Below are 26,587 nucleotides of genomic sequence, written 5' to 3' on the forward strand. Positions count from 1 at the left end.
GAACCTTCTGGGTCATGGGGCCTCAGCTGGAGAAGTAGGTCACTAGGAAAGGCCCTTGAAGGATACACCACTCCATGCTCCAATCTTGTGTTCGCTCCTGGTCTACCAAGAAGTGACCACCTCAGGTTCCTGTTGCTACACACAAAGCTCCCCCAGGTATCAAGTCTTCCCCACCATAGCAGATAGCATCCTCTGAAACTGTGAGACAAAGTAAACTCTTCCTAGAATAACCAACCACATTCTGACCAGATTTGAGGACTATTTATGGCTGGTACTGAAAACACGAGCAACAGTACATGGCTGGGGAGGTCACAGGCCCTGGGGAAACCTACTATCATGGTTCTGATAAACAGACATGTTGCCAAACTTATTTCTTCTAAATAAGTTAAATATTTAGTTTATATTTAGATATTTAACTTTATATCCACACATTAGTGCTGCTCTCAGCCTTGGTCAGAGGAGCTTCTCTTTGAAGAGGGCAGCAGCTAATGCAGAGATTCATAGCTGATCAAAGTGCTGAGAAAACGTGTTTGTGAGTTCTCAGCCCTCTACAAATGGGACATCTACATCAGGGAACATCTGGCAAGAGGAGGCAAGAAGAATGTAAGAGCTGGAGGATGGGGAGGAGTGCTGTGAGATGCTGTCTTCAGGACATGGCCATTACACCCACGGACTTACTGCAGCTATGGTTACCTGCACAAGACCAAGTCAACACTCCAGGACAGATGTGGAAGGGGCTCACCCCCTGGTTGAAGTGTGATTAACAATCGATGCCTGTTTGGGGGAGGGCAGTCATTTTTCTTCTAGAGAGAAGCTACTGGCAGGCTGCCCATGCTCACACTGACGGGCATGCAGGCACCACTAATGGGACGCAGTGGGTCATACCAAAGTAAGAATAAGACATGAAGGAGGGAGGGAGGTATGTTGGGGAGATATGGGGGGTGGATATGAACAAGATATACTGTACAAATGTATGAAATTGTCAAAGAATAAAAAAGTTCTAAAAATAAATAAATACTTCAATAATGCTGGTCTCTTCTTAATCAAAGCTGATTTTTCAATCATGCTGACCAACACTGATTGTCCCAGAAAAGCACAAAAGGTTTTACTTCCACAAATTCTTAATTCAAAATATTACAAAAACAGCCCTAATAGAGCGCTTCCTTCTGAAATGTCACAAGCCAGGCCTCTATCATCCACACCTCTTTCAGCATTATCTTTCAAGTGTTCTCAGAATAGTTTACTAAGCTCCAAACATTCCATGGTTTTTCCTGCCCAAAGCTCCTAAAACTTCCACAATCCTCCCTAAAACAACATGGTCAGGTCCATCACAGCAATACTCCACTCCTGGGGCCAATTTCTGTCCTAGTTACTTTCTCTTGGTGTGATAAAAACACTAACCAAAACCAACCCGGGGAGGAAAGGGTCTATTTGGCTTACAGCTTATAGTCCATCATCAAGGGAAACCAGTACAGGAACCTGGAGGCAGGGACTGGAGCACAGAGCATTGGAAGAACACTGCTTACTGACTTGCTCCTCTGGCCTATGCTCAGCCTGCTTTCTTTTTAAAAATACATTTGTTTATTAGTTTTTATTTTTATGTGTATGAGTATATTGCCTACATGTATGTATGTGCACCTGTGTCATGCAGTGCCTGTGGAGGTCAGAAGAAGATGTCGGATCCCCTGGTATTGGAGTTACGGATGGTTGTTAACTGCCATGTGGGTGCTGGGAACTAAACTTGGGTCCTATGCAAGAGCAGCCAATGCTCTTAAATGCTGAGTCATCTTGCCAGTGACCAGCCTGCTTTCTTAATGCAGCCCAGGACTACCTTCCCAGAGGGGACACCACACACAGTAGGTTGGACCCTCCCACATCACTCAGCCATCAAGAAAATGCCCCACACAAGGCCACAGACCATTCTGCTACAGAAAATTCCCAAATTGAGGCAACCTCTTCCTAGGCATGTCAAGTTGACAACTGTCGCTGTTCAGTACAATGCCCATTTATACATTTACTGTTCTTACACTAAATTTTCTCCTTCTCCCTCTTGGGAGATCCGCGCACCCATGCCCTCTGAGGTCCTAGGGCTGACAAAACAGACAGAATACCTTCTATTTGATTTTTGCATAGTTTATGACATCCAGGGGGGAGTGACTTACAAAGGCATCAATTCTCATAGGCTTTTTCTTTTCCATATTTGAAACACTAGCGCCAGCTCACAGTCTCCACCAGCTTTTCACACACTGTTCTCCCATGGCTCGCAGCTCCATTTCCAAAAACAGTGAGGACTCTGAGTTTTCAGACCCCGCCCCCATGTGATTGAAGCGGACTGACTGGGTGGGAGGAGTGGCTGTCTCAGAGGATTCACTGCTATTTTGGAATATATTCCTAATTACCAAAAAGCTGGTTTCTGGGAAACAGGATGCTTGTCACCCCAGTGGCAACCTCACAGAGCCACACTCAGTGTCCTGACATTGTCAGGAGCCACACTGAGTGACTGACCTGCACTCTCTTTACTGTGATACTCATAAAAACACAAAGCTGCCTAATGATGCACTTCCCCAAACAGATCTTTAAATGACATGTGAGATTTCTTTTCCTAGAAACCATCTCACTGTCAATTTATTATCAATATTACTGAGCCCTTGCCATGGGCTAATCTTACAGACTCAGTGCCACATCCTCCTGCTGAGATGGTGAAGAGACATTGGGGAAATATGAAAAAACTTAAATTTTTTTCTAGGACTGTTATTCACAGGTTTCAACTTGATTATCATTTTCTATTTTTGCTTCTTGGTACCAAGGAATCATGAATTGCAACAGACCAAGAAACAATTCTACCAAAGTCTGGCTTGGTGAACCAATGAATTTAATTGAACTTACATATAGGAACAAGGGTGAGAGGTCACTCACAGGAGTATGGGTGAGGAGTCACTCATAGGAGTATGGGTGAGGTGTCACTCACAGGAACCTTGGTGAGAGGGTCACTCACAGGAGCATGGGTAAGAGGGTCAATCATAGGAGGATGGGTGAGATGGTCACTCATAGGAACATGGGTGAGGGGTCACTCACAGGAGCATGGGTGAGAAGTCAATCATAGGAGCATGGGTGAGAGGTCACTCACATGAGCATGGGTGAAGGGGTCACTCACAGGAACCTGGGTGAGGGGGCCACTCACAGGAGCATGGGTGAAGGGGTCACTCACAGAAACCTGGGTGAGGGGGTCACTCACAGGAGCATGGGTGAGCAGTTGCTTTAGGCATGGCATTTATAATATGAACAAAATCTGGACTAGTGAATTTTACCTAACCTTGCAATCAAAGTTATTGTTTGCAACATAAACAAGTTCACTAAGCCATGTGCTCCTCTGTGACCTGGGCACCTGACCTTAATCCCTCAGGACCCCACCTTACCCTCGACCCAAATAGTGAATGAATGTATGGATGGATGCTTTATAAATCAAAGCACTGAATGCAATGTGTTTACCTCATTGAAAGCAATGAGAGAAACTAAGAAGTCTGTTTGTAGCTGTGTGTATAATATTCTGGTCTAACACACAGATGTTCTGATAAGATAAGTGTTGAACCTAGCCTCGACTTCCCAATTCATGATGGAGATATTGTTTAAATAAAAGAATGAGGGGCTGGAGAGATGGCTCAGCGGTTAAGAGCACTGACTGCTCTTGCAGAGGACCTGGGTTCGATTCCCAGCACCCACATGGTGGCTATGAACCATCCTTAACTCCAGTTCCAGGGGAATCTGAAGCCCTCTTCTGACCTCCGCAGCATTGCATGACACGGGTGCACTCACATACTTGCAGGCAATACACTCATACACATGAAATAAAAATAATAAATAAAATATTTAAAGAATGAGTGAAGCCTAGCTTGAGAGCACAGTTCTGAGAGACTTTTGAAGGAAGAGCTGCTCAGCAGTTCGGGTTCACTCTTGGGCTTAAAACAAATGCTAAGGGGTCAGGATGTTTCTTTATTCAGACATAACTATAATATTCTTAGAAATGCCACCGTTACTCTCAGGAACATGGCTGAGTGGTTTCTCACCAGTACATGGATGAGGAGTTACAGAAGCATGGGAAACTTATGGGTGACTATGCAATGAAAGAAAATGTTCCCCACCCCAGCAACCTCTAACTGTTTATACATCCTCGGGGGTGGGATTCATGTGTCTAGTTATCACCTCCTCCTCATTGGCCCCTCCCTTCTATCCTTGAGGAACATTAATGGGCCCAGTTTTATGTGAAACTAGGTCTCTGGGTGGGGAAAATCACCACCGCTCAGAGTTCAAGGGGCAGCAGCTATGTGATGCTCAGAGGACAGCATTCAGCAGCAATAAACAATAAATTATTAACTCCTATCACAGAAACATGCACTGGATGAAAGGGAACCAATATGAGGAAAGTCAAGCTAGCCACACAAGTGCTCATGAGCCTTGACAGACAGAAGGAATGAGCCAGGTAAAGAGTAAGGGAGGACAAATGTGTGCAGATGGGGGAGGGTTAGGAGGAATGGCCACAGGGAACCACCCGTAACTACACAGGTGGGACTAGGTGTCTCTTATCTCTAGACATAAAATTTGAGTTTATACCAGTTTCAAACCATGACCCCACTGAAACACCGTGAAAAACAGGAATATGGAAAACAGGTTATCTATAAAGTGCTCGCCACAGGCATCCAGAGGCGGAGAAAGTGATCAATCTCCATCTTCCTCAAATGAGTTTCCTGCCCCAGGGGTAAGACCCGGGGCATCAAGTCGGCTTTGGCAGGTGCACTGGAAGCATCTATTACATTTGTGTACTTCTCTTGCCAGACTAAATGCAGTGTAGACTCCTAAGCAAATCCATCAGACCCTGTTCAGAAGGAGCAGGTCACTGCTGACGCCCTGGTTTTGCTAACTGGACAATGGCTGTTACATCATGAATGCTGCCTGGGGGCACATGGGAAAATCTTGGAACTACTTTATAGTTTTTCCATAGGCTAAAACTGTTTCAAAATTGAAGGCTTTTCTTTCAAGTGGCTCCCAAATTCCTGATCTCTCCTTGTGAGGAAGGGTCTGTGTCCTGAGTCGAGGCAGAATATGGACTGCTTTGACCATCAAGGCAGCCTGGGAGTTAGACTGCGACTCCTGCTTACATTCTGTATGTAGCTGTATAAATGTCTTTGTCACAATGTCATTTTATAGAAACACATAACTTCTCCCCAAATTTGGTTGCATAAACAATAGCCATTTTCCAAAGCCTGGGGGATTTGTAGGTCAGGACTCTGGACAGAGGATGCAGGGTGGCCTGTCTTTGTTCCCCAGTAACTGAGGTCCCAGCTGGGAAGGCAGGCTGAGGTGTCTAGGACATCTAGGGATGCAGGAAGCACACCCTCCTCCTTTGCATCTTGCTCTGGGAAAATTAAGAGCCTTGGTTAACTCTGTTCACTGGAACATCTACCAGGCCCTCTCTGTGTGGTGTGGCATTTACAACTTGATGGCCTGGTGCCAAGAGATAGTGTCCAAGCAGTGAGCCTGGGTTGGAAATAGATGGGTGCAGCACAGCCTCCTGTAGCCTGGCCCTGGAAACCAAGTAGAATTCCCCTTTGTGTTCAAGAGCATACAAGAAGAATCATGACCAGGATCCAGGTCAGTGGAGGAAAACCAGCCTTAGACATTCTGATGATGTGATGCAATAGTCACATTACAGCAGACCATGTGTGGTGAGAAATGTCTGTGTTGCCATCTTCTTAAAACACAAGCTGCCGCAGTATGTCCCGTGATAAAGAGAATACTTAAAACCTTCGTCCCTATAGTCAGTCTGAGTAGCAGTCATTTACAGAACCAATGAGACAAATGACTCATGGGGCATTCAAATGAGACCTTGTATCAGTGTTCCATGGTCACACTGCAACTGAACATCAACTAAAGAGCTTAAAGAACACCCAGATGAGTGAGGGGCTAGAGTTGTCTCAGCAGTTAAGAACACTGGCTGGTCTTGCAGAGGACCCAGGTTTGGCTCCCAGCACCAATATGGTGGCTAACAATCATCAGTAACTCCAGTTCCAAGGGATCCAATGCCCTCTTCTGACCTCTGCAGGCACTGCATGACATGGGTGCACTTACATACAAGCAGGCAATACACTCACACACATAAAATGAAAATAATAAGTAAGGTATTTTCAAAGACCACCCTGCTGTGAATGCAATGTCCTTTGACCATGTGCCAAGCTCAGTGTGGCTGAGGTATCCTCTTAGAGGATCACAAAGCTGGAATTCGGTGTCAAATGGGCTGAGCTCTACTCTGCAGGCTAGACCCATTTCCAACCTTCTTACACTGACAGACTTCAGTTTTCTGCAGGAAGACTCAGGTCCCCATCTGCTTGCTTGCTGCCAGCCAGGGCCCCTCTCAGCTCCTACTATAACTGGAGTTTAAGTTAAGGTCCAATCCTGGACCCTGCCAGCCCTGATAAGCTAGGCTCAGCTACCCAACCCCAGTAGGCCAATTAAAGAGATAATTAATAGTGAAAAGCAGAGAAAGGAGGTTTATTCAATGCAGCCACACTAGAAAGAAGAACAGTCAAATGAGCCCACTCCAACCCCCGCCCCTGCCCGTCCCCATCTTTAGTGTTCTAACATGAGGTGTTCTAACATGAGGGCAAGGGGAATGCACAGCTAAACAGTTCTGGTCCAGGTGTGGCTCTGCCCATCACTGACCCGTCACTATCTCCAGACTCTCCTGCAAGGTTGTCTGACAAATACAACTGTGTGAACTTCTTGGGAAACCAGTTCCTCCTCAGACCTCATCTTTTCCCTTACTCCAGCATGGGATTCCTGGGAACATGTTAGGTTTGGGGTCCATTGTTTCAACAGTCTGGTAGCACAAGGGTCTCTCTTTAGAATCTCTTCCCTCCTGCCATAACAGTTATAGTGCCAGCCTTGCCATGTGCCCCCTTTCATCTCCAAAGCCAGTAAGGGGTGCATACCTGTGTGTCAAATCTTTTACAAGCTTCAAATCTCTCTGACACACTGTCCCTGAACTCTAGGCCAGAGTGAAAGGGCTCGTACGATGAATCAGGCCTATGCTGACCTTCTCTATATTTTCAGGGGACTAATTTGGGACCATAATGACATCTGTAATAATCCTTCACAACAGTAGTAAATTAGTGTTTAAATGAATAACTGGAAAATGGTAGGATCATCAACCAGGGGTTGGGAGGCTTGAGGCCCATCTCAGAACACTGTCTACCTTGGCATGAACTTGTTCTGCCTTGATTCTAACACACCTTTGCCTCTTTTTAAAAAGACAACTCACATTTCATTCCCTGGAGGAGCTGCCTCTTATGAACTTGCACACACTCAAGACAGAGGCTGTGTTTTGCACAGCCTTCCAACAGCGCTGGTTATGAGCCTGGAACTTTATATTCATTCTCTGACTGAATGAGCAGTAGACTGTAAATAAAGCTTTTTCATTTATATAATTTACCAGTCTGGTGGGCCAGTGATAGTCATTTTAAATTAAAAATCTCTACCATCAAGCTGAATTTCAAATTATTTGTTCAGTGAGTCAGCTTCAAAAAGAAATGGCTTCCTAATGTTTAGTTGTGGGATGGTTTCTACCCAGAAAGCAATAATATCTGACATTTCTCCTCCAAAATCTGCCCTTGCCCGCAATGCTTCACAAGTCACTTGCAGAGGAACACAGAACTCTCACCAAGAAATGTGCATTTTTTAAAAAAGGTATTTTTCACATATGTACACAAAAATGAAGGACTGAGGTTTATATAGTTTTTACATACATTAATTTTGCATCTGGTCATCTTACAAAGATTCAGAGACCTCTCCTTACAAGCAGACATCACATTTCCTCTCTGAGAAACTAATCACCCAGTGTACACAAACATATATGAAGATAATTTAATCCAAGTCATAAGGCTGACTGTTCCATTCACGGAGAAAAGCTCAGAACTACATTATAGCATGAATCTGTCCTGGAGCATTCCCCATAAAGAAGTCCCCCATTGCCTAAAACACATATGGAAAAGATAAGAATTTTAGCAGGAGACTTCTGGGTTAGGTTAAAAGCAAGTGTTTTCTGATAGAAAAGACACTTGAAGTGAAGACAGAAGAATTTTTATGTTGTATTAGTAACCTTACAAAATGCTTTCATGCCTCGTAGCTCAGCTGGCACATAACATGGCTCTGGGATGACCCAGGTCTAGTGAGTGAAACGAGGCCCAAGCTGGTTCTCACAGAAAGCACTGAGGGTGAAAGGGGAGCCATAGTCAAGAGAGCTTTGGCACAGTGGGCAGGGCTCTCTTACATCACCCCAGGGGCCTCTCCACGTCAGCTGCAGCGATGTGCCTCAAAGTCTTGTTTCCCATGAAACTCCCCATGAACTAGCTATACAGGTCCTCAGCCCAGGACTCTGGGCCATACTTCTCAGCTTCTGGTGCTGTTTTCTCTGTCTGGGTCCCAAACACCCTCCTTCCGCATACTGAGCTTGGCAGAAGGTCTCTTTCTCTAACAACTCCATGACTCCATGTCATTCTCTGAATCATGGGACTATGTGTTCATCACCTAGGTGCACATGAAACCACAGGTTTCATCCGTGTCCTAGGGTGAGAAGGGCACTGAAGAGAAAAACAACATCAGCAAGACAAGGGAGCACAGCCCAGGAGCCCTAAGGCCACACACACGGCCAGAGCTTCTTTTCACCTACAGATACAAACTCAACAATAAAGATAAACAAGTGCAATTGGGAAGTTTCAAGTTTTTCAAGATGCTTTCCATTTAACCAACTCACTTATTCCTTTTATGGTCCTGGTTACCATGCGAAATGAAGAGGTTTTGGTTTGGGGTCATGTAAGGTCAGGCTGGAGTTCTGCTTTTTCTCTCCATTCATTCAATAAACATGTAAATAGTGTCTACCACGTGCCAGACACAAGGGTAAATGAGAGTTGCAGCAACTATTGTAATTGCTACAGTGGAGGGGCAAAGTCAGGGAGCTACAGAAGGAACAGAAGGAGAAAGGGACTCTTCTATCCAAAGGACAGGAAAAGGCCACAGAGTACAACCAACAATGACACCAGCAGCCAACATGGAGGGCAGAGCCACTATGTGGAACACACAGCTTTGAGGCACATGTGCATCATCACCACCACCATCATCACCATCATCATCATCACTGTTAATCCCTTGCTCTTCAGAAGAGAAATCAAAGCACAAAGAAGTTAAGTACATTAAGAGTCAGGTGCTTGAGTCGGCCTCTAAATCCCTGCAGTTACAATCACAACCCATATCCCATGAGACAGAGGCAGCTAAAGGTTCGGAGGAACAAACTGTTTACAGGGGTGCAGAAAGAAGTAGGAGGAAAGGAAGGGGGATCAGACAGGTACAAAGTGTGTTTGGGGCAAAGAAAAACAAGAACAAAGCAAAACTCAGCTCAGGAAGGGTGGTTGAAAGGGCAGTTTAAAAACGAGACAAGGAGAGGTGAAAAGCAGAGGTCTGTGGTGGTTTGAATGAGAAATGTCCCCTACAGGCTCACGCGGTTTGAACACTTGGTCCCAGGTTGGTGGCGCTGTTAAGAAGGTCATGGAGTCTTTAGAAGGTGGAGCCAGTGAGAGGAAGTGGTCACTAAGGACAGGCTTTGAGACTTCATACCCTTGCCCCATCTCCAGTTTGCTTTCTGCTTCCTGTCTGCTGTTGAAGATGTGAGCTCTTAGCTTCCTGCTCCAACCACCACGCCTACCACTTGCCCCATGCCTGCCCACCAGGACTCTCATCCCTCTGGAACTGTAAACCCCAATAAACTGTTCCTTCTAAGAGACACCTTGGTCATGGTCTTTTAGCACAGCAACAGAAAAGTAACTAATGCACAAAGAGCAGGCTCAGGGGATGAGCCAAGCAGGTAGCAAGTGATTCTGTTAGCCAGGCTGACAAGCTTGAACTTCTTCCAAAGTTCAGCATGAGCAATGACAGCCCACAGGGAAACTCCACACCAGCTGCCCTTATTTGTATAACCCACAGGCTGAAAACTATTGTGGGGCTTTTAAAGAGTTGAAGAAAACTAAAAGGCAACTATTTCATAATACATAAAGATCACATGAAATTCAATACATGAAACTGTAGAGAAACCAGCCCACTCACTCACTCATTGGCATGCTGTTCAGGGAACTTCCGTATTGCAGACCCAAGAGGCCGGGACATAGAACACAGTGGCAATTCCTGAAATACTCACCATGGAACTGAGCCTGGGATTCTTGGGGTTGGGATTAAGGAAGCTGATGTTATTAGTAACTTCCCACTTTTACAGTGATTGTTCAGACTACAGTGAGGAGAATGGTTGGAAGAGAACAACGACTGTGGAGAGGCTGGGGTGCTACAGGTCCAGAGACTGACTGTAACTTCTCTTGGGCTATCTCTAGCCCCCTAAAGAGCCACTCATTGTCAACCTCTGTGTCCAACCAAGCATCCCTGTGACTGTTAGGTCAAGCCTTTGGAATGGACTAGGCAAACAGAGCTTCCACCAATCAAAAGGTCAGGGATGCCAGCAGACAGTACCTAAGACAGACACCTGAGATCTCCCTGCTTTCCTGGAACCCACCTACCTGGTGCTGTCACCAATGTATTTGAAAAAAGTCTCGATTTATGAGATCCTTTATGTTTTGTTCTATAAAAACTTCATCAAATAGTTTGCACATTGGAACATGGAATTTGCAGTGTGCTAAATCTATGTTCCAAGGCCATGGTCATTCATATTTGGCTCCAGAATAAACTATCTCTTGCCCTCTCTGAGGTGAGAGCTGTGTTTTTCCATTGGCGAACTCTTCAAAGGCCACCTTGCTGACCATGAAAACCAGGAACAGGTCATGGAATATCTTTCTCACAATTTTTCCCAAGATTCATCATGTGTACTCAGCAAATTTATAGTTTTGTCTTGATTGTAGGAAATAATTATTTTGAAATTCTTTACACACAATATGCAGAGAAGCCTAACTATAGCACTTTGTTGCTGTTAAGTTTGTTACATTTGAATTCTGCCCATTTTACAGAGGAAGAAACCAGCAAGCTCTTCACAGACATTCACAAAGCCAGGAATGGGCTGGTTAGAACCAGAACCCACCTCACCTAAGAGCCTATTAGATATATCAGAACAGGGGTAGGAGACAAAGTTCAAATCGTATTGGTTTTTATTTTAAAATATTAAAAACCTGTTCCTATATCATTAATATTTGGTTAAAAATATGAGTTCTTTTAGCTACACTTTTCTAATCTACAATTTAGCTAAACAGTCCCCTCTTCATGTGTGGTTAGTATTGTCAACTCTGCATCTAGGAGGCCAGGTTTGGGCAAACCTGTGAGACACTGTTTGGCTTAAGGTTAGCCTCTGAAAATGCCTAGAAGGATTGTCTTCATTACTTTAGCTGATGTGGGAAAATGCATCTTAATTGTGAGTGGGGCTATTCCCTGGGCAGGGCTTCCTGGGCTGCATAAAACAGAGAGGGAAGACAGAGAGGGAAGGTGAGCATGCACGCATATGTCCACTACTTTCCACTTCTCTATTGAAGGTGCAATGTGGCCTGCCTCAAGCTCCTGCTGCCCTGACTTCCCTGCCATGGTGTAACCTTGACCTGGGAGATGAAGTAAACCTTTTGCCTCTCAAGTTGCTTTGGTCTGGGTATTTTATCACAGCAACAGGAAAGAAACCAAGACATCATGGGTGTCCATCTCCCACTGTTTACTCTTACATCTTGGAAAGAAAATAAATGCAGCAGTATAGAGGACCACTTCAGTGATAACCAGAGTTCTGGGGCTAAAGCTTGGCTCCCACAGCCCAGTGTGCCAGGTTGGGCCACATATCCCGGCATGCCAATTAAAGAAGGGCATGATGGTGACAGGCAGAGAGCGGGAGATTGAATCAGTACACAGTGGAAGGAGGGACAGACATCGGGGTCCCGTGGTCCCACATTGGTCTTCAGGGCACAGATAAGTGTTTAGGGTTTAAGTAGAGGAGGAAGTATAGCAGGCAGCAGGGAGCACGCATAACTAACCAGTTGGTGTGGCCTTGCCGGGTATCTAAACTCTGGTCCTGCAGCTAATCTACCAGAAGTCGTTAATCTGTTCATCCCTGAAATCACACCCACACTGGGAAGTGGCTATTTGCAATAGCCTACAGTAGGCTTTTTTTCAGTATCCGGAATTGGACCCTGGGCCCCATGCATGTATGCTTAGGCAAGCAATCCACCCACTGACTACAGCCCCGGCCCTTATCTACAATAAACTCTTAAATGGTTTCCCTCGTAAATTTCATACCAAACAAGCCATCCACTCTGACACAGAGTAAGCTATTCACTATTCATGTGACCTTGAACTCACATCTCTGCTGAAAATCAACGAGAAAGTGTCACCATGCCATGCTGTACTGACTAGAGCCCAGCAGACAGACTGGGCAGTCGTGCTATGCTAGTCAGGCCCAGCAGACAGACTGGGCAGGTTCACAAGCCAGGACATCCATGGCAAGGACAGTACAAGTGTGTCCTCAGTATGCTTTCAATTTACTGACTTTTCTAGAACCAGATCAAACAATACAAAATAAACATCTCTGACCACCACCTCCTTCATAAGAATGTGGGCTGACAGTTACTAACAGCCTTGACGAGTGCTCACAACCACCAGCAGGAAGATCAGAACCCTGAACTCTTCAAGGATGGAATAAACTCTGTTTACCCCTACTAAGATGATGTCAACAGGAGACCAAAAATACTTCAGGAAAGTGAACATAATGGCAGCTTCAATATAACTCCAAATATTCCTTGATCATTTTCACCACTGGACATTTTGGGCAACTGTGCAACAACATAAACCAAAGCAAAGGCAGAAAGAGGGAGCTCAGAAGAACTCTGAAGGAGCTGGGGACGTGGCTCAGTGGTACAGTGCCTAATGAGCATGTGCAAGACTCTCGGCTCAGAACACTGCATGGGAGGGAAAAACAGCTTTGAACTCAAAGGACTGCGAAACCTCAAGATATGTCCCAGGGTTCCAGTTGTTCATCCTGCTTCATCCTCTGAAACTGCTTTACCCCAAGAAGGGCAGACATGGAAAACAGCAGCAGTGGATGATGCCCAGAAGAGCAGAAATAGCAAGCTGACCCTTAGTTCAAAGCTCAGCTGCACTCCCAGGACTCCTGGGGAGGGACAAGCAGCACAGGGAGAAGAATGCCAAGTTCTAGTCTGGAGGACAGAGTGGACAGCTGTGGAAGACGAGAGATCCTGCCTCAAAAAAAAAAGGAGGAGGAGAAAACCAGCTCCTAAGGTTGTCCTCTGACCTCCACATGCATGCTGGGGTATGCAGGTACTTGCACCTATGTAAACACACACATAACTGCATAAATGGCTTAGTTCCTGGTGGAGCTGCATTGTGTGCGCCCTGAGAAGTGACAAACAACAAAGCTTTCCCTCACTACACGGATGACTTCACTCACTGAAATGTCATCTCAGGAAAAGCATTTTCTCTATATTAATTCCATGAATTGGGAGAGGTGAAAAACACCCTAAATTGATTATTTGAACAGTAAGAGACCATCTCTGATATGCTGAACTGATATTTTTACCAGGGTACAAAATTTAAATTAAAACACATCAAAATACAGCAAAGCCTAATCTTATTAAGATGTAAAAATGGAGCAGCAAACACAAATGGAGGCCACCTTTGCCTGGGGTTTGAGCAGGACGCACACTGTTCTCCATGTGAACCCCACACTTCCCACTGGGCATCTTCTTTCTGCTGCTGAAAAATGGTTTTATATTAAAGGCTTTGTAGGGGCTGGCACCCCGGCCCCAGTCACTACCTCCAGACATCTCACTCTGTCCAGGCATTCCCTCATCTGGGTAACTTCCTTCAGCATTCCTTTCTTAGGGTATAACAAAGAGAAAGAAGAAAGGGAAGGAAAGGGAAAGCAGAGAAGAAGAGGCAGAAGGAAACAGGAGCCCTTCCACCTCTTCTACAGCATGCCCAGGAGCTCACGCCACCCCCGTTTTCACAGGAGAGAACGTGGGCATCAGCAGGCTGCAGGACTTGACTAGGACTGCACAGCCACTGGGGTTAAATGCCTTCACGTCACCCTAATTCCCTGGTCACCACTGTCTCTGAAAACCACTGTACTGTTTAATGAAAACCTGTGATGGCACTGCCTGTGCTGCACACCTACAGTCTCAGAAATCTACAGTCCATGGCAGGAAGATTTCATTCCAGTTAGGGGTCAGCCTGGGCTACTTAGGGAATCCATGTCTCAAATAAGCAAAGACCTATTTGATAAGCACTCATGGGGTGAGACCTTCACCTCATCCCCCATCCTTGTTGTCACTGGGTAGTTGCTGATTAGATGTGAATTAAATAAGTCAAAGAATGAGCCAGGGTTCAATGAGGAGAGCCAGAGGGAAGTCAAAAACTGTAACACAGAGAGTCAGAGAGAAGTCAGAGACTATAACACAGAGTTAGAGGCAAGTCAGAGACTAGCGATTGTTAACCACAAGGGTTTTTCCTAATACTTGCTTTGCTGCTGCTGCTGCTGTTTCAGGGCTTTTGAGACAGGACCTCTTCATCCATTTAAGATTGGCCTTGAACTTGTGATTCTTCTGCCTCAGCCTCCTGGTCCTGAGATGACAGGAATGCATCACCACACTCAGCAAGACCAGGGTTTTTCCTGAAGGATTTGCCACTAATTCACTCTGAGCTTCATTTACAAGATCCCTCAAATTTCTTTTTTTAAAAAACCATTTTACTTATCACTTTTTATTTTTGTGTGTATGAGTGTATTGCCTGCATATGTGTAAGAGCATCCACGTTGTGCAATGAAAAGTGTTGGATCCCCTGGAACTGGAGTTACAGATGGTTGTTAGCTATCATGTGGGTGCTAGGAATTGAACCCAGGTCCTCTGCAAGAGAAGCCAGTGCTCTTAACCACTGAGCCATCAAATTTAATCTTCTGAAAAGCATTTTTATGATTTTTGACATAAAACTAAGGGTTGTAGTAACTTGAGAAAACAGAAATGATGACATTTCTTCTTGGAAAATAAACAACTCTTGGTAACTATGGAAAAAGAACTCAACTTTACTCCAAAATAACTCTGAGTTCAAATCCATCTTCTTGCTGAGGATGAGCTACTGAGAGCTAATCAGCTCTTAATGCAGACAAGCTATACAGAGAAGTATTGCTCACTTTCAGAGGGTAGTTCTGTGCAGTCTGCTGTAAAATTAAGACTCGAGAAAAAGGCCAGGCCCAGGGGGTCAACACATTCCTCCCAACACTCAAAATTCACTAACGTGTAAAGTAATTTACCTTTCTGCTGTAAACACAATAATAAAATAGATCTGCCAGGGCAAGAGTGTTGAAACATAAAATAAAATGCCTATTTTAAGTTCATTTTCTGTTGCTATAACAGAATATTGGAGATTGGGTGATTTATAAAGAAAGAAGTTTATTTAAACTCACAGTTTGAGAGACTGAGAAGCCCAGGACTTGGTGGCCATACCTAGTGAGGGCTGTATGCTGTTTTAGAACATGGCAGAAGTCAGAGGGAAATGGGCTTAGGTAGATGACAGAAAAGGGGGCCACGGTCTCAGGATAAAAAACTTATTCTACAATCCCACAAGAGAGTCCCAATTCCATTAGTGAAGGCCCCACCCGCAGTAACAAGAGCATCTCCCAGGAGGCCCTACCTCCGGCTTCCAATACCCATGGAGCCTGGTTCCAATACGTGGACCCTAGGGACACATCAAACCACAGCAATGTGCAATGCAGATTTGATCATGTACTTGTTTCTCTTTGGAAAGGGAAAAACAAGTCTTTAATGGTACCAGAACTGAACTTTTAAATTTTTTTAATTTACTTTATTTTTAATGTGTATGACTATATTGCTTGCATGTATGTAAGTGCACCCATGTTGTACAGTGCCTGCGGAGGTCAGATGAAGGAATTGTATCCTCAGGAACTGGAGTTAAGGTTGGTTGTTAGCTACCATATGGGTGCTGGGAATCGAACCCAGGTCCTCTGCAAGAGCAGTCAGTACTCCTAACTACTGAGCAGTCTCTCCAGTCCCAGGACTGAGCTTTTAAGAGTTCCTTTATCCTGTAAGAGTATTATAAAATAAGAAAAATATTTTTTAAAAATGATGGGGACAGTGGAACAAGATGGCTCAGTGGGTAAAGGTGCCTGCCACCAAGTTTGAGTATCTGAGTTCAGTTCCACATGGTAAAAGAAGAGAAGAAAGTTCCACATGTTATTCTGACATTCACACATGGCTGCACGCATGCAAGCACACACACACACACACAATTAAAATATAATAAAAATTTAAATAATGCTTCACTTGACACAGGATAATTTAATGTCCCAATGGATAGTATTTGGCACTCTAAATTCTCAAAGCAGACAAGATAAGGAAATATCCTATAAGAATGAGGCAGTGACGAATCCAATTAATAAGTCAAATCTGTAATCAATGGCTCATGGTTATTTGGCTAGAAACCTGTTTGCACAAAACAGTTGAGGAATTCTCTTGATGCACATTTACAGTCAAGCATCTGGCCTGCACCCACTCCCATGTGGTCACTGGGAAGGACAGCTGAGCATAATGAGAAGCAGACATTTGCCAGAACCAAGAGAGACAGTCCTGGGCATGAGGCCTAACTGTGCTCTGGCTACAGTAAGCAAATAAACATGCATGTTTTAAAAACTGACCACACTAGGGACACAAATGAAAGCAAATAATATATAGAAATGTCACAAAAATATTACCTAATAATCACAGCGCAGTAAAAATAGCTTTTAATATCACAGACTTATGCATCAGAGTACAAATATAAACAAACACTCTCTTGAGATAAGGGTCCCACACTGACTTTCACCCTCACGCACAGCCTGTGGAGAGACTACGGGTGATTTGCCAACATCTTTCCAGAGGACTGGACGTCTGGTTAGGGGGAAGCTTCAGCAGTTGCTGCTCTGTTGCAGAGACTGCAAAGAGCCAGCCTGGGGTAGGGCTGGGACTTTTGACTGTTAGCAGATTGCCCAGTGATAAAATGTACAGACCAACTACAGAGTCACTGGCACATATCTTTCAGTGAAACCACTCCATTTCTAACTATTCACCAAATGTTCTATACTGTTAATTATACCATTAAATCAAGAAGATTAAGGACAAAATATTCTTCAGAAGGGGGCTTGTTAAATCAATACATAACATGCAAACATGGAATACAATTTGCTTGTCAAAAAGAGGTACACTTGAATATTATCTTTCAGTCATGCTGTCACAATTTAGGAGAGTTTTTATGTATTTTATTTTTCTGTTTTGTTTATTTTCTTGTGTAACTCTGAACAGAACCCAGGGCCTGTGCATGCTGGACACGTGCTCTACCACTGAGGTTTGTTTATTTATTTATTTATTTATTTAATTTATTTGTGTGATATGTGAGTGCCGACACACACATGCCACTGTTGCACATGTGGAGATCAGAGAACAACTTTCAGATCTCTGGGGCTAGAACTCAGATCATAAGGCTTTTGTGGCAAGTGCTTTTATTGGCTGAGCTATTGTCTCAGCCCATGAAGTTATATTTTTACAGAGGTACAGAACAGCACTGACATCTTAGTGCCATCTCTGTGAGCAACACATATACATATGCATGGTGGTGACTGTGGCTATCTCCTCAAGATGGGCAGAGTGGTGGTGTCTCTGTAATATATTCATTGTTTGTGATTTCATGGGGTTGGAAACTCAAGTCTACCCAGTAGGAGCCAGTTAGATACATTATGACAGATAGATGTGATAGAAAAATCTTACCACTGTAGGAAGATAGAATCAGACAGCTCTTAAGGACATGCTGTTAAAAAAGAAAAAGAAAAGGAAAGAAAGAAATGAAGGGACAGAAAAACCTGCATAGCAGGCTATTTGTGTAAAAAGGACGAGATGAACAATGCATCTTACATTAGGGTACATTTTGAATACAGCCATTCAACCAGAGGACCGTGAGGAAGACAATAAGAGACATGGTGCACAGGGGGAGGATTTAGATTCTCAGTAAGTCCTGTGGTTGCCCATTACATGTGACACATGCTTGTGATCCCAGCACTAGAGGTGGAAACAGGAGGATCACGCATAGTGAGTTCAAGGTCAGTCTGGACTCTGTGAGTCAAAAAAGACAGAAAGAAAGGAAAAAATTCCAAAACATTCTACTTAAAGTATATTTTAAAAAAATTCAGTTAGAGAAATAAAAATAAACCTCAAAATCTAGCTACATGTTTGTGACTTTTCCACACCCTTCAAATTTGCTGAATATTCTTTTGCAAGTGAAGCACAGATTCCCATAGAGGGCAGAGTGGCCTTTAACAGTTTACTCTTGACTGTGGAATTTCAGAAAGAGACTTCTGTAAAGCATTTAAATGGGGAGGGGAAGAGCGACAGGCATGAGGACACACACCTGCAGTCTCAGGACTCTTGGGAGGCTGAAGCAGGATTACCACAAATCAAAGGCCAGCCTAAGCTGCATAGTGAGATCCTATCCCAAATGAGACGGACGGACAGATGGATGGATGGATGGATGGATGGATGGATGGATGGATGGATGGATGGATGGATGGATATGGGTGGAGGGATGGATGGATGGATGATGGATGGATATGGATGGAGGGATGGATGGATGATGGATGGATGGATGGATGGATGGATGGATGGATGGATGGATGGATGGATATGGATGGATACTGATGGATGGGTGAACAGATGGATAGATGGATGGACGATGGATACGAATGGATGGATAGGCGGATGGATAAATGAATCAAGAGTGGGGTACATAACTTACTTCATGTAACAAAATGATATAGGGGCTGGAGAGATGGCTCATTAGTTAAGAGCACTGATTGCTCTTGCAGAGGACCTGGGTTCAACTCCCAGTACCAACATGGCAGGTAACAACTGTCCATAATTCCAGTTCCAGGGAATCCAATGCCCTCTTCTGGCCTCCAAAAGCATTACATGACACTGGTGCACTTAAATACATACAGACAAAATACTCATACACATAAAATAAAAATAAATCAATTATTTAACAAAACAATTTAGGACTAAGATATTTGAATATTACTTTTCATCCCCAAACAAAAAACTTCTAAAAATTAGTCCACTGAACTCTGTTTTTAAAATTATTGTTGGGAAAAAAAAACTTTAGTGAATTAACTTCTAAGCTTTGAATTAACTTTTAAGCCTAGAATTAAGCATTTTCAAAATAAGACAGCTCCATAGAGGCCAGTCACAGTCCCACCTCTCTAGGTGACACACCATCACAAAATGAGAACATTTGTCTGAATTTAACACAGAGCTGACAGGAGAAAAAGAGCCCAGAAAACAGGCCATGAGAGTAGATGCATGTGAACATCCCTAAGCAAACATCCCATATGGTCACTCCTGCCTGTCGTCCCAACACTCAGGAGGCTAGGGCAGAATGTGAGGAGCCAGAGGTCATCCTGTACACATAAAAAGTTCCTGCTTCAAAATAACAAGGGCAGAGGACATAGTTCAGTAACAGAGCACTTGCCTAGCATGTGTTTGATTCCAAGACAGAAGGAAATAAATAAATGCAATAAGTTGAAGCTCAATGAAGGAAGACACAGCAAACAGCATCAGCACTCAATGTTAAATGTCTACGGGGAAAAAACAAGTACTGAATTTCTACTCAAATCCAACACTCTTGCTAAAAGAAACTTTGTAAATAAACTTTTTAGGAAGGAAGAACAGTATCTTCTGGGGAATGACTTTGAAGAGCTCTAGAAGGCTGTGAAAACAGAATCTGAACTGGAAAACATGAAGCGTAACCTACTGCACCTGGAGTTCTGTCATGACTGGGCACAGAGAGTAACAGGGGAGATCCTCGTGGTACCTTCTAGAGAGGATGACAGAAGGCGACCAGTCTGAGCAGCCTTCCTCATCACCACGCAGTGTTGGTACATTCAGTGGTGATGCAAACATGCCAGAATGAAGGCAGGCAGCAAGGAAGGCATCTGGTACACTCTACCCAGCACCATGACCCAAAGACCAACACACCCTGCCGTGCACAGCTCCCATACATGGCATTCCAACCCAAAAGGCCCTCAGCCACCACCTGTCCATGGACATTGGTTTTCTTGATGAAAGAAGAAGGGCCTGCTCCCATGTCTCTTGTGGTTTCTTGGCATTCTCTTAGACACACTGCTGTTCCCAGGTCCCCTGGGGTGGCCTGGGTGTTCTCTCAGACACACGGCTCTCCGTGGAGTCAAAGGGTCCCCCCAACAAGTTCTGAAGAAAATTACCTCATTGTCTGCAGAGTCTCTAATAGGTAAAGGCTCTAAATTGTTCAACAAAATAAGATAGCAGCAAGTAACCATGAATAAATACCAAGAGTTACTAAAGTTCTCAATACAAAACAAGGCACCAACAGGCACTTTAAAACAGGACGTGTTATCACAGCAACAGGAAGCAGAACTGTGTAACACACACACACACACAACTCTAAAAGCAGCCTTCCTCATCACCACGCAGTGTTGGTACATTCAGTGATGATGCAAACATGCCAGAATGAAGGCAGGCAGCAAGGAAGGCATCTGGTACAAGGTGATTTCAAACTTTGGTAAAGACCAACGGTCAGCTGTCGTGCACAGCTCCCATACATGGCATTCCAACCCAAAAGGCCCTCAGCCACCACCTGTCCAAGGACATTGGTTTTCTTGATGAAAGAAGAAGGGCCTGCTCCCATGTCTCTTGTGGTTTCTTGGCATTCTCTTAGACACACTGCTGTTCCCAGGTCCCCTGGGGTGGCCTGGGTGTTCTCTCAGACACACGGCTCTCCGTGGAGTCAAAGGGTCCCCCCAACAAGTTCTGAAGAAAATTACCTCATTGTCTGCAGAGTCTCTAATAGGTAAAGGCTCTAAATTGTTCAACAAAATAAGATAGCAGCAAGTAACCATGAATAAATACCAAGAGTTACTAAAGTTCTCAATACAAAACAAGGCACCAACAGGCACTTTAAAACTGTATATAATCTGGACATAGTGATGTATGCCTGCAATCCTGGCACTCAGGAAGCTGAGGCAAGAGGATTGGCACAAATCTGAGGCCAGCCTGAGTGACAGAGTGAGGCCAGCATGAGCTACAGGGCAAGACCTGGTCTCAAAACAGAAAAGCCAAATACCACCCTTAGAATGCATGTCATGTTTTTTCCTCTTTAAAGGTTTTATCATTTTTTGCTGTTTTTGTTTTGAGACAGGATCTCCCTGTAGCCCCAGATGGCCTGGAATTTACTATGTAAACCAGGCTGGCCTCAATCTCACCATCTGTCTTTGTCTCCCAAGTACTGGGATTAAAGGCTTACACCACCATACCTGACAGCTTTATCATTTTAGTTTGTGTGTATGATGCGCACACACATTTCATGTGTATGAGTTCAAGTATGCTCATGCCACCGCACATGTATCTAGAGGTCAGAAGACAACCTCAGGCACCAGTTCAAGCTTTCAACCTTGTTCTGTTTTATTTTGTTTTGTTTTGTTTTGTCTGTGGCAAGGTCTCCCCATGGCCCAGTTGTTCTAGAACCAGGCTGGCCCTGATCTCACAGAGACCCACCTGCCTCTGCCCGCCAAGTGCTGGGATTAAAGGCACACACCACTATGCCCAGCCCTCTACCTTGTTTGGAAGCAGGGTCTCTGCTGTTTTTCTGTTGTGTCTGTCGGGCTGCCCCTCAGCTTTCAGGGGATTATAGATGGTCCGTGTCATGCATCTGGCTTTAAAAAAAATTTATTTATTTTTAGCTTATGTGTTTTGTCTGCATGATTGTAATTGCAGCCATGGGTGTAATGACTGTGGAGTTAAGAGGGCATCAGTTCCCTGGAATTGGAGTTACAGAGGGTTGTTAGTGGCCATGAGGGTGCTGGAAACTGAACCTGCAAAAGAATTCAGTGCTCTTAACCACTGAGCAACCTCTCCAGCCCCTATTTGTGTGTGTGTGTGTGTGTGTGTGTGTGTGTGCACGCGCGCACACATCACTTGTGGGGGTTGGTACTCTCCTTCACCATTTGGGTCCCTGGGATGGAACTCAAATCCTCAGACTTGGTAGCAAGTGCCTTTACCCACTGAACCATCTCTTCAGCCCTCTATGCACCCAGCTTTTATATGGGTCCTAGGGATTCTTACTCAGATGCCCTGAGCCATCTCCCCAGCCTGAGCTTTATCATTTCACAGCACCGCGTATTCCATGGTGCAGACTCAAAGAAACTCAAAGTAAAGATCCAAATATGCATGAGGATGGCACAAAGGTTTGATCAGTGACCACCACAGCTGTGCAATATTGGTCTTGTAAAATTTCATCACCTCTAACACTTAAAAGCTCACAGATGAGAAAGGATACTGATAAATGTGAATTTCCAGTACCTGGTAAAAGCTGGGTTGTGTTCTGTCATTGCAACAAGCAGCTTCAGAGCATAGGCCGGTACTGGGTCAGGCTCCAGGAGAATGTGTTCATACCTAAAGGATAAACCACCAGAAAATTACTCAGTAGCTTTCCTCATTCATGAGCCCTGCACAACAAACACAGTAGTCTACCATGCGGAAACATTTGGGGCAGAGCATGAACTGATTATTACGAGCCTTGGGACTTGCCCAGGCCACTTAACCCCAAGAAGCTCTGTGATGCTGCTGCTGACCTACTTCATAGGATGCTGATAAGGGGAAAGTTAGTGTCAAGCTGGGCATCCAGTGAGAATTCCGTGAATGTAAGGAGTCTGTGTAGGGCATCTCTAAGGACACCCCACATGCAGGCTCAATTGAGGGCAGGGAACCCAGTGTTGTACATGGCTGTTGTGTTCATGGCTAAGACGTAGCATGGCAACATAGTGAATACACGCAGCTCAGTCTTAAGGGAAAAGGAGGAAGGCGGGAGATGAAAGAATCCCGTGTGTAAATTCCCTTGCACACAGGCACTAGCAAGCTCTCATGATTTGGCACCAATATTGCTTTGACACTCAGTGAATATTCTCTTCTCTCTCTCTCTCCTCTCTCTCTCTCTCTCTCTCTCTCTCTCTCTCACCCCCAGGGCCTTGCACACGGTGGGTAAGCACTCTCCCACAGACCTATGCTCAGAATTCTTGTGACTGAGGAAGAAGCAAAACAGAATCTTCCAGATGTGTACTGAGCCACAAGCATGGAGATTTAGAAATGCAAAGTTGAAATTTCTACTGGACATTATTCCTAAGACAGCTAACCAACCCTTCAGTATGTGATCACTGATGGAATCCGTCTATAAACTCCAAATTCTAACAGGAAATGCAAGTCTAACCTGCAACAAAGAACATGTTCCTTTCTCAGATTCTAAAGAATTAAGAAGCCTTAATAATTTATGAAGTCATTATGGCCTCAATGACTTTACAGGTCACTAGAGAATTATTTTCAAAAGGGAAGGCTGTGCTCATGTTCCCCCAGAGAGGGATGCTAAGTACCATTCTGTCATAAAAACATCACCAGCACATTTATACCAGCATGGTTTCTCCAAGGCCAAACACTCAGCTAATAAAAAAAAAATACCTATGAAGTTCAAATGCATGCTAGCTAATGTTCCCACAGGCTGCTCAGTCCCTAATGCCTTCCCTGACTACTCTGAGACACGTCACGGGAGCTCCGGCCCTGATCACTATTCTCGACACCTTTATGCTGTTTTTGTCTGGTAATTTTTCTCGAGTTCTCATAATTAACTGAAGTTGGGCCCACAAGGTGACTAACCACAGATGAAAGCCTGGCATGTCTGCCTTCACAACCTGTTGGCCTCCTTTCTGCCTACCTCCCATGAGGGTAATTATCTGTAAGGATGAGGCTGCATCCTGGACTGTTTTATGGGAGCCAGACTGATCTCCTCAGTGGATAATGGTCATTAAGACTTCTTGAGACCACCCAGCAGGACCAGCTCTGTAATAACAATCAAGGAGTCCACACCCAGAACAGGACTGCACAATTATGCACACCCCCATCCATTCCTCCTCTATTTAACCTAAAGCTCTAGTACCTGAAGATGAACCTAGGGTCATGGAACCCCTCTGTCTGGTCCCCATCCCAACACACTGATTGAATCTCCTCTACTTTGCATCCTTATCCCCCCTCCTCCTCCTCAGCCAGCACACAGGGATAGGTGCCTATAAACTCTGGTTCAAGGTCAGCTCATAGTCATTTGTTTACTACTTTGTGTTGCCCACTGGAAATTAAGGTCCTGACAGGATGTGACCTTGTTTACCCTCTTTTCACCAGGACCTGGCACAAAGACATCAGTCAATATAGTATTTAAATGAACAGAAAAAGTCCTCAATATCCAATAGGTGGAGAATTGATTTGCAAGACTACCTCCCACTTCTAGTCCTGGCCAAGAATGAAGTCTCCAAATGGTCAGGAGGCATTCGGTCTTGTTATTGGTTCCACAGGTCCAAGTGAGTAAAAATGACCCAGTTTGGGGACAAAAACTGGGAATACTTTATTTAGTTATCACAAAGTTTAAAATCCTGTCACAATTGTACGTAGGGACAATCTGTATTTACACTTGTTTGAATGTCTAAGTTCCCACTCTCCAAGAACAGCCCTGATGAATTTCCTAAAAAGAGTCCAGTCCTGGTTAGTGACTAAAAGAGGAGAAAAATGACCACACCAGTTAGCATGCCAACACAGATGGCCCTACCCCTAGATGAAAAGCTACAGGCAATCAATGGCTGTTGAGAGGAGGGAGGATCAATTTTCTCAGGGGAACTCCCTAGAGGCTATCCCATCCCAAGTGGTCAGCTCTAAATGCGAGTACAAAGAACAGCACTAAATGGAACAATAATAATTAGGAAGGGGTCATGAATTTGAGGGGCAGGGAGGACAAGGGAAGAGTTGGAAGGAGGGTCAGAGAGGGGTGGAAATTATGCAAATACAGCATTCATGTATGAAATTCTTCCAAACTTTAAATAAAAAGTGCTCAAATCATGTAAGACTACATTCAGTTCTAAGAGTTCACTGATAATGATTTTGATATTTGTTCTAGATTATTTTCTGTTGCTCTGACGGACACCACGACCAAAAGCAACTTGGGGATGAAAGTGTTTATTTCATATTACAACTCCAAGGTCACAATTTAGGGCAAGAGCTCAAGCAGAAATCAGGAGACAGGAACTGAAGCAGAGGCCATGGAGGAACACTGCTTACAGCTAGCTTTCTTAAACAGTTCAGGCCCACCTGCCTAGGGATGGTACCACCCACAGTGGGCCAGGCCCTCTCACATCACTCGGTACTTAAGAAAATACTCCATGGACCTGTACGAAGGCCAGTCAGTCTGATCAAGGAAATTCTTCAGCTAAGGTTCCTTCTTCCCAAGTGACTCTAGGTTTGCATCAAGGTGGCAGCTGAAGTCAACTATGACAAGATTAAAGTCCTGAGAGGGGCTGACATGAATTAACAAGGTCAATTTAGGCTTAATCTCCATTAAACACTGCCTCTTCTCTCCAGCATGAACCTTTAGAGGTAAACCTTGTCTCTCAGCTGCATAAAATCAGGATAATTTTCTGAGCATATGAGGTATCTTTCTTCCTCAAAGAGAAAAAATTAAACCTTTTCTCAATTATATAGATAAACTCACTTACATTACCAATATTCTAACTATCTTGAAGAAAGGAGGAAAGACTGAGGGAAGGCAGAAGAAGCATACCAGAACACGCACACATGAGTGGAGGGGCCCAGCCACAGATCCAAACAGATGAACCAAAGACAGATTACCAATAGCCAACATGAGCCATGCTCCTAAGCACTGAGTTCCCTTAAGATGGCAACAGAAGTCAAAGAATTCAAACATGCTAGGGTTTGACAAACAGTTGCTGACTCAAAGACAGAAGTGCTACAGACAAAACCAGTCCACATCGCCAGACATAAGGCAGCAGAGACCCAGGTGCTATGGTCCTTCGGTGACACAGTGGGACAATTTATCAACCTCCAAAATATATGTCCAAGTCCCAGCACAAACCCTATGAAAGGGGTACCAATGAAATCAGTCTCTAGGAGCTGGAGAGATGGCTCAGTGCTTAAGTCTATTGCTCTTGCAAAAGACCCAAGTTTGGTTGCCAATACCCAAGTTGGATGGCTCACAACAACCTGTCACTCCAGCTCTAGGGGATCTGACACCACTATCCTCCACAGGCACAGCATTCAGGTGCACAAATTCATACACAGACACAAACACAGATATACAGGCACACATGGACATATAATGAAAGACAAAATAAATCTTAAAAAAAAAAAAACAGAACAGTGCCCAAGCTCTGTAGACATTTCATACTAAGACCTGATAAATTCCACACTCGACTTGAAATGCACTTCAAATCACTTAAGAAACTGAACTCATGGCATGATTTAAGCTCTTGAACTGCTGAATGGTTTGCATACTAATTTTCTGCTTTTAAAAATTCTCATCTCTGGAAAAAGAAAAGGTGCACATTAAAAGAATCTATTTCCACCCAAATGAATAACACACAAATACTGAATTAAGAGGA

At 44.2% G+C, this 26,587-nt stretch overlaps 1 protein-coding gene across 1 annotated transcript in view; it reads right to left on the minus strand.

The window, feature by feature from the left end:
* The window catches only part of Ulk4 (unc-51 like kinase 4), a 480,002-nt gene that overhangs the window by 264,282 nt on the left and 189,133 nt on the right, over positions 1-26,587 (minus strand). The window contains exon 33 of the mRNA XM_008849437.3: positions 22,461-22,553. Coding sequence (XP_008847659.1) covers positions 22,461-22,553 — 93 coding nt within the window. The remainder of the gene's footprint in view (positions 1-22,460; positions 22,554-26,587) is intronic.

The sequence above is a fragment of the Nannospalax galili genome, unplaced genomic scaffold, assembly GCF_000622305.1.
Source record: "Nannospalax galili isolate Female #2095 unplaced genomic scaffold, S.galili_v1.0 scaffold443, whole genome shotgun sequence".
Classification (NCBI taxonomy): domain Eukaryota; kingdom Metazoa; phylum Chordata; class Mammalia; order Rodentia; family Spalacidae; genus Nannospalax; species Nannospalax galili.